General features: G+C 34.9%; 1 protein-coding gene across 5 annotated transcripts; it reads left to right on the top strand.

Moving 5' to 3' along the window:
• The first annotated feature begins 1,753 nt into the window (after positions 1 to 1,753).
• Positions 1,754 to 6,804, top strand: LOC131331543 (uncharacterized). 5 transcript variants are annotated; one of them, XM_058365554.1, is made up of 7 exons: positions 1,754 to 1,847; positions 3,295 to 3,716; positions 3,800 to 3,852; positions 4,164 to 4,198; positions 4,613 to 5,000; positions 5,533 to 5,803; positions 6,719 to 6,804. In XM_058365554.1, exons 1-6 carry the CDS (start codon positions 1,831 to 1,833, stop codon positions 5,755 to 5,757), a joined length of 1,140 nt encoding a protein of 379 aa, XP_058221537.1. In that variant the 5' UTR covers positions 1,754 to 1,830; the 3' UTR covers positions 5,758 to 5,803; positions 6,719 to 6,804. The 5 variants fall into 5 exon arrangements, with proteins under 5 accessions (XP_058221537.1, XP_058221536.1, XP_058221535.1 ...); XM_058365553.1 differs by lacking the exon at positions 6,719 to 6,804 and adding an exon at positions 6,072 to 6,339; XM_058365552.1 differs by lacking the exon at positions 6,719 to 6,804 and having other exon boundaries at positions 5,533 to 5,978.
• The last annotated feature ends 2,413 nt before the right edge of the window (positions 6,805 to 9,217 follow it).

Here is a 9,217-nt window from a genome sequence, read left to right as displayed (position 1 = left end):
TTCTGGAGTAGGCAGCGTTTCGAAAGTCTTCAACTAGCTTATTTTATATTTTTAAATTTAAAAATAAAGTAAATAAAAATAATTTTTTAATTTTTTTTTGCATCGTATAAAAAATTTTATCGAGATTTTCCAAACAAGATTCATATTACATATTTTTATATTTCAATAAGTCCATAATTTTTTAATTTAAAATTACCTTCTTAAAAAATAAGAGTTTTTTTTTCCCGGAACGGAACCGTAGTATAAGATAAAACGATGGGCTTTGGGGTACAATTTATGACGTAAGCACGTCTGGCACACGGGAAAATTTGTTCTAGCAATGCTACGTGCACAACAATTGTGCAATCTCAACCGTTCAAAATTTTTTTTGACAGTTCAGATTTAAAAAAAAAAAAGTTCCCGGATAGAGATAACTCTTTCGGGAAAAAGTTTTAGTGAATCATGACCATTAATTACAATAATAGACAGTAAGCGATCAGTTGTGTTCCTCCCATTGTGCAAATAGCATTTTTGTATTTATTCAAGTCATTTTTCACTATTTGAAAAGCTCTAAAAAACTGTCAATATTTTTCAATTTATAATGTTTTATACAATTTTTTCGGACAAATTTCAATTAGTCTTATTAAAAAATAATTTTTTGAAATTATAAAAAATATTATAAGTTGTGAAATATAGATAATTGTTTGAGTGACACGACTGTTCAGAGAGAACCAGGAATTTGGATGAAATTTTTAAGATGTAAACATGTCGTGGTTTCTTTCTTCATCCAACATTCATGTGGGGGCGGATCAAAAAAAGAAAAAAAACATTCATGTGGGGCTCAACACTAACTTAATGTACGGTGAAAGAATAGTCTAAGAGCACTACGTCTTTGTTTGGTTTGGATTATGAGAGAGATTTTGGGGTAATGAATGGAAATAGATAAATAGAGAAATGAGACAACTAATTTGGGCAAAAACTTAATATTAGAAATCGTGCATAAAGAGATGGTTGATTTAGAGACCCAAGCGTACACAATCCAAGTGACGGTGATGCGAAATAATCTTTTCCGCACAAGGGAAGTGTCACGTTCCAACCATGGGTGAGACCTAGTTTTCCCAAAAAAAAAAAAAAATAGCTCGGATTTTCTTCTGTTTTGTTTTTATCCAAATTTGTTTTGCATTTTTTAATTTTGTGTCAAATTTTTGTAGATTGTTGGTTAATTTCGACAAGAAAAATAAAAAAAACTATAACTTTTACCTCTTTTTTTTTTAGAAATATTAAAAATTTAGCACTTTTCACAGGCTAAAATGTTATATTTTAAATTGAGTGCCCTCGTCATGTAATGTTTCAACCTCATTTTCATCACATATTGTGACGGGATTTACAAATTTTAATTTGAGCACAGAATTTTGACCTAATTTAGGCCCCGTTCCGGTTTCTTAAAAAAGAAACTTTTAAAAAAGGAAAGTAATTTTAAGCTCAAAAATCATGTATTTACGCAAATAAATTTTCTACCAATATAGATCTTATTTGATAAATCTCATTAAGATCTTTGAAACCGTAAAAAAAAATTGAAATATTATTTTTTATTTTCGTTATATTTGAATTTGAAATTTCTTGTTTTTTTTTTTTTGGAAAAAGAAGACTTAGAAAAAAAGGGGAATGGGGCCTTTTATAGTTCAGTTTATTACAACTACCGCCCCTTTCCAGTTTTCCACACACGGTGACACCCCAAACCCACAACCCCCCCCCCCAACCCAAACAACAAAATAAATAAATAAATAAATATCTCACTCTCAAGTCAAAATCCAGAAACTAGCTCTACTTTCCTCGTTTTATCTTCTCGAAATGCCATTCTCTATTCTGTAAGCGCTCAATCTCTCTCTCTCTCACACACACACACATAGATATACGTACGTATGTATGCACGCTTTAAGTAGATATATGTAGTCCTATAGATTAGACATTCGGGTTGTTCGGAAACATACACAAGGATTAGTATTGAGTTGGGGATTTGGGTTTTGTCTTGTAGCCTGGGGCTCTCATGAATGGTTTGTGAATCCCAACTTTAATGGTAATGAGGTAATCTTTTGGGTGCTGCTAGGTTTTCTGATATATGGCATTTTTATAAATTGAAGTGGGAGGTTCAACGATCCTACTAGATACTTTGGATGGTTTTAGTTCACTGCCCAATAAACCCCATTTTGGGAATTTTCTGCGGCAGAGGAAGTAAAAGGAGAAGATTTACACTATGCTTGGAACGTAAGGAAAGTGGAAAAAAAGAAAAGAAAACAGGAAGAAAATGAGAGGGAAATGGGAGTAAAAGTTTACAATTCGGAAAGTGGGAGAAAAGAAAATGGGAGGAAAAGTACTGTTTTGATTTAGGTGGTTAAGTTGAGATTTGGGAAGTGTATGAATTAGTGTTTCCCTTTTGTATTTTTACGCCACAGGATTGTTACTGTTTCTATTCTTCATCAAATTGTTTGTTTGGTACCTATGGAAAAGAGAGGAAAAGAGAAAGAAAGTTTGAGGAAAGTTTAGAGAAAAATATACTGTTCATAAGCCTTTGATTATTTTCTTCTCCTTTTGACCTTTTCCTCTCAAACCAAACAAAAGGAAGAGGAAATGTTTTTATTTTCCTTTCCTTTCTTTTCCATAGGTACCAAACAGGGTGTAAGATTTTGTTAACTGAAGCTCTCCTGTGCATAATTTTATGACAAGGCCTGGTAAAACTAGATTCGCGGCCTCCTTCAAGTAGACCTAACCGGTATTTCTTTGACTAGATTGTAAATATGCGTATATGGGAATCGGAAAATTAAATTTGTGACATAGTATATGTTAGCCGGAGCACGGACCATTTGGGTACAAAGAAAGGAACGGAAATGTGGTACACAACATGCCTAAAGTTAGAGTGAGGCATCTATAAATTAGTGTTGTAGAGTTTTATTCAGGCTATAGCTCACATTTTTATAATATTTTTGTTGTCAAATGCATTTCTGGGAGAATTTTCTCCAAACTTTTTGTACACTTCAGTTGCCAAAGCTCCAGTCACTCTTGATTTTCCAATTATTTCACCTTTTTTTCCTCCTGAGGAAGTTTACAAGTACTTTGCATCGCTAAATTCAACGTTTTAGAACAATAAGGAATGTGCTGGAACGTGCGTTCCAAAACAGAAATCGTTAGGGTATTGATGTTATTCTGCCTTTCTAGTAACATACTGTCTTAGTTTCACTATGAAGTTAAGTTAATTCACATGATTCCACTCTCTGGAGAGAAAAGGTTGTTATAATTCACGTGTTTTATTTCTACCAGGAGGATGGCTGTGCATTCCCTGCCCATTAATCCATTGCCCAACACCCATTTGTCGCCGCTGCTGTATTATATGGTGTACTGCACTCAATTTCAGGCAAGCACAAAGCAATCAAGTTGTGGAGTATGGCTTGTGAAGAATAAATTTCCACCAATTGGCCTCGTTAGTCCCTTTACCAGAATCCACGCATATCGAGTTGGGAGTGTTGTCGATACAGAAGAGGCTTCTGATCTTGAGGATTGTTTCAAGCAAAAACTTGCCACTGATTCATTTGAGGAAAACACTTACAATGACAAGATTCAACTTCGTAGTTCTTCGCAAAGTCTGATTGATAAAAATCAGATTGAGCAAGACAGAAGAAGAAAGATATCCTTGGCAAACAAGGGAAAAGAGTCAAGGAGCAAAGGCAGAAAGCATGGCCCAGGTCTATCTTCTGTTTTTTCTCCTTAAAAAAGGAAATTAACCACAATGTGGTCGCAATTTTGAATTCCCATGTTATATTCACAGAGACTCGTGAACGGATCAGCCGGAATACAAAAGCAGCCCTCATGGATCCCAAGGTGAAGTCGTGTAAGAACCCGTCATTTTTTTGTTTGTTTCTGGTTTTGCGTCATACAATTCAGAAAGCATGCAAAAGTGGCTATAATGTATCGTATAGTATTCTTAGGTTTTGGTACTTCTTCCTTATTCATGGACACATTAAGTTTCTCGGACATCTTTGTAATCTTAGCATGTACATAGTGTTCATGCCATTTGACAAACAAAACCAATTCCGTTTTGGTGGTCACTTGTTAGATTGTCGGTGTTTGATCATCGGCATTTTCTCAGAGCAGTTGCATTATCTCTAATCATTTTTTTCTCCGTTATTCAGATTAGAGCGAAGATGTCCGGCAGCCACGTTCTCAGGTATACTTTGTTGTCCTCTGTTGATTATCAAAACAGATATGCATCTGCAACACAATTTTACTTGATACAAATGGAAAAACAAGCATCAAAATGATACGACAGGTCACAATAGGCTGGAGTTACCAAGTCTGGCTTCAGACTTAAAGTTCGGTATGAGTTTTGAAAAGAATGAATAAAGGACTGAGAAGCAATCAGGAAACTCTAGAAGCCTTTCAGTATGTAAGTAAAATAAAATGGAAATGGTCTGAAAAGACAAGTGTAACTGTAATTTTTGGCTGGTAGATAAAAATGGTTAGAAAGTATCAGTTGGTCTTGTTGAGTGTAGGGCAGAATAATTCGCTTGCCGAAGTCAACACTAACATGCATGGTAAGGTTTTCCAAGATAGCGAATTGAAGCATGGTTTTCTTTTGCAGTGACGAGTCCAAGGCGAGAATAAGCTATTCACTCACACGGGTATGGGGAAGGAAATTGAAATGGAAAAGGTCAAGGGCAAAATTCTTGTCATCGTGGGCTGATAGTATAGCAGAAGCTGCTAAAAGAGGTGGGAATGGCCAAAGAGAACTACACTGGGATAGCTATGATAAGATTAAAGAAGAAATAGCTATCGAACAGCGTCGCCAAGCTGAGGCAAAGGAAATGGCCAAAGAAAAGATGGCAAGGGTTGCTCAGAAGAGAAAAGTGAAGGAACATAAAGCAACACCAAGAGGAGAAATGAGGCGTAAGAGAAATAGAAAATCAAAGGAAGAGAGAGAGGAGTTAGACATTGCTCAAGAGCTGAAAATCAATGAGAGGTTGGCAAAGGTGAGATTCCTCTGTAACATCAGACTTGAACCCTTACAGTAATCTTATAGGTCGTTTTACTTTTTAGATTATACATTAGACGTTTGCTTTTCTGGGCCAAATGTTCAGTGTCAAAACATGAGTTAAATACATGGATGGATGCCGGGCTGATGGAGTGAGATTCTTTGATAATGTGCGAGATGGCTTCTTCAACACATGTGTTCATTCCTACTCCATGGATTAAATTGCTTATAACCTTTGTCAGAACCATATTTTGATGGCGGCGACCTTGTCATATAGGCACTGAGTAGTGACATGTCTCTTAAATGCCATTAACATCGCATATCAACTTTGCTAGCACCACACCACACTCACACTCACATGAGTGGTGGGCCCCACACACACTGGAGGTGCTAGTGTGTGCAGGACCCACCACTCATGTGATTGTGGGTGTGGTACTAGAATAATTGTATCACATATATGCTAGTATCAATAAAAATTATCAGGTTTAACTCATGTTTACAAACACTTGTGTTATTTTCTGTGTCTTTAGCTTCATAAGAGGAAGACATCTACAAATGGTCAAATCAGTAGCGAAGATCAGCAGGCTTGGGAGAAATTGGATTTGGAGTTTGTAAAGAAGGAACAAATACGAAGACAAGTTTCACTTGCAGATCAGATCCGAGCTGCCAAGGCCAAAAGAGTGGAATATGTTGCTAGGGAAAGGCTGCCAACTGCACACTCTCTTCACTCAGAGAGTGATCAGCAGAGTGAATGACTCGTAAAAAGCTGCATAGCATAACAATAAACCCATGGAGAGCAAGGTGACCACTTAGCATTAGTCTCGCTCTTCTGCTTATTGTAGTAGCCCTATTGTATGATTGGGATGTGGAAAATTTTAGCGGGAAAAAGAAGCAGCACTTTTGATCTTACAATAGCCAGTTATCTCGACTTATTGCAAGGTTCCAAATCATCAATTGTTCTGCTTTGTCATCTCTGCGACCTAATGGGCATTAGCATTTGCATAGGTCATTTTCTATCTTAGTCTTAGTCTCTTACCATTTTGTGTTCTTTGTCTTGCCTGGAATGGAGAGAAACTTTGATGGAACCATTTGGAGCAACAGAAATCAGAAAATCAGGCAAGTCATCTATGGGGTTCAACCTCATGTGGTGGCAGGAAGATGTTTTCCTTGGACGTATAAGCGTTACAGTTCTCTACCCCTTCACATGTGAATGACAAGTGAGAAAAATTCTTCTGGATGATCTTGTTTGGTTGATGGGAGGGAGGGTACTGTGTTTTACCTGTTTCTGAACAAAATTATTTTAACAATATTTGTCTACTACTTGAAATTCAAGTTTTTGAACTTGCGGTTGTTCATACGTAGGCAAGTGCAATATCCATACGCGAGAGAGAGAGAGAGAGAGAGAGAGAGAGTACTGTGTTTACCTGTTTCTGAACAAAATGATTTAACAAGATTTGTCTACTACTTGAAATTCAAGTTTTTGAACTCGCGGTTGTTCATACGTAGGCAAGTGCAATATCCATACGAGCCCAAACGATAGGATTGATCCAAGTTTTTGTTAATTATGCTTACTAAACTCATTGTTGCTCAACTTTTTCTGCTTGGGGCATGTTATCGAGCTTTATGCATATTTGCCGTTCCACAAGAAAAGAAGCAGCAGCAGCTTCATGCAGAATATCAGGGTTTTCTTTCCTTGACACAAACATGTCAATGCAGGCACTGAAACCTAGAATGGGCAGGAGACTAAAATGGCTTGGAAGAGCTTTCGTCAAGAAAGGGTTATGTAAATGTCATATGATCATCGGTTATTCTAATGGGCGCATAATGCGCCGGATAAAATTAATAAACTATGAATATATTGCAATCAAGTTGAATTTGTTCCAGAGTAAATGTCAATTCAGACCATTTTTATAGGAAATGTATACTACGGCCATCCACAGTGGCATAATAAAAAATGAATAACCAAAAGTTGACACATCAGCTTTTGATTATCCATTTAAGAGGTTGCTAAGCTTAATAATGTTGAGGTCCACAATGGTCATTTCTAGTCCATAACTAAAATAAAAGATATACTACAATTACATCTCTCTCCCCTTGTGTTTTCCACCATTAATCATTTCCCTCCATTACACTTTTTTTTGGCAAAAATATATCGATTTTCTCCTGTAATTTTGGGAAAAAAATTGGTAACTTCATTCCCTAATATTATGAATTTGGAAAAAAAATCATGTACTCAAAAAAAAAAAAAAAAAAGCAGATGTGTTCTTGAAGTTGTAAAAAAATATAAGGTTTTTTATGTACTCAACCACAGGGAGAGGAACGAAAAAAGAATAAAATAAAAACGGAAAAAAAAATGAAATACCTTAATGCGGCGACAAATTTTTTCCACCATTGATCACTTCCCTCCATTACGGTTTTTTTTTTGGCAAAAATATATCGATTTTCTCTCTTAATTTTGGAGAAAAAATTGGTGACTTCCTTCCCTCATATTTTGAATTTGGAAAAAAAATCATGTACTAAAAAAAAAAAAACAGATGTGTTCTTGAATTTGTAAAAGAATACAAGGTTCTTCATGTACTAACCACAAGGAGAGCAACGAAAAAGAATAAAATAAAAACGGAAAAAAAAGTGAAATACCTTAATCCGGTGCAATGAGTTGAATTGTAAATGATTGAAAGATATGAGCTTCACTTTTGGAGGAAAAGAAAAAGAAAGAGTTTGTGGCTGAAGAAAATGAGATATAGAGCAGGCGAAGAAAATAAGAAGAAAATACCATTTGAAACACGCTTGTACATAAATTTTAGAACCAGTTAACTTATGTGGTGTGAGATCCACAAATTTTGATTATTGAAAAAGGTTGCTAGTTTTGGTTATCCAAAGCCCAAAATTTGATTATTTTTAAGAATGTTGTTAAGTTTGATTATACCATTGTGAGCCATCTTTTACCCCAATATTGTTAACTTTAAAAATAATTTGCTTTTAATTATGCCATTGTGGATGGCCTAAGAGCCCGTTCCAGAACACCTTCATAAAAAATTAGTACTTATTTCACATTTTCAAACTCAAAAATAATGTAAACGAAAAATAAATTTTCAATTTTTTTTGCACCGTATTAAAGATCTCATTGAGATCTCTTAAACAAGATCCATATTGCATATTTTTAGATTTCAATAAGCCCATTATTTTTTAGCTTGAAATTGCCTTCTTAAAAAATAAGTACTTATTTGGCTTTCTGGAACGGGGCTAAGTGTGTCAGGTGGTACAGAAAATTTATGGGAAAAATGCCAATAACCCCTCCAGTTTTCTTGCTATTACATAATTTACCCCTTTCCATAATGCATTCTCCTTTTCACCCTTTAGAAGAACTGCATGAACTTCGCATTTTTCCAGGAAATAGTTTTTGCTATCTTCACAATCCTAACGTGGAGTTTAGCCCAACTTTATTCATCTTATATTATGGTTGCATTCTTGTAAACTAATAAGTCTGAACTTATTTATGTATTTTTTTTATTATTCGTAACTTTTATTTAGCGTTTCGTCCTAATTTTTTGCATTAGTCGTTCACCTCAACGAGACAAATCGGAAAATATAAAAATATGGACGAATGTTGAAAAAATCCAAATAAGACGGCACTTTAAACAAATAAGACGGTTTGATACTTTTTTTGTCTTTAATGATTTTTTTTTCTTTTGTTCATAATTTTGTACTTTTAAGACTGTTCTTGTCAATGCAGATGATTAATCCAAAAAATATCTTGCAAAACAAAAACAAAAACAGAAAAGACGAATAACACACAAAAACAAAAAAATAAATTAAGTTTCCAAGAACCCAACCTTGTGATTCCTTGTGATTCCACCATCTCGTACTTTTGTTTATAATTAGCAATTTTTAGAGTCCTAAAAAAATTGTCCCATGCAGACGAAAAGTAATGGGCAAAAGTGACGAGTTTACATTTCTAGTTAGCCCTTTTTAGGGGGCGTTTCCACTAAGCAATAAATTATGGACCACAAGTTTTTGATGTTGTCTTTATTCAAAAAAAAAATTCACGTTCGTTAGTTTTTCATCAATTTTTTATGTATTATATGGGTTCGTCTCGATGAGAAAAAGAATTTCTCTTGGATATTTCATAAAATGCTTGTGTAAATGTCGTAATTTTTTACTTTTTCGATTCCTCTCATCGAGACAAATCTATAACAAATAAAAATTTAGCACAAA

This window comes from Rhododendron vialii, chromosome 6a (assembly GCF_030253575.1).
Source record: "Rhododendron vialii isolate Sample 1 chromosome 6a, ASM3025357v1".
In the NCBI taxonomy this organism is placed as follows: domain Eukaryota; kingdom Viridiplantae; phylum Streptophyta; class Magnoliopsida; order Ericales; family Ericaceae; genus Rhododendron; species Rhododendron vialii.
This window is presented reverse-complemented; position numbering and strand designations above follow the sequence as displayed.

Coding starts and splice junctions, on each gene's coding strand:
- LOC131331543 (XM_058365554.1), top strand. Junction 3,717..3,799: donor AGGCAGAAAGCATGGCCCAG/GTCTATCTTCTG, acceptor TTATATTCACAG/AGACTCGTGAACGGATCAGC. Junction 3,853..4,163: donor CAGCCCTCATGGATCCCAAG/GTGAAGTCGTGT, acceptor TCCGTTATTCAG/ATTAGAGCGAAGATGTCCGG.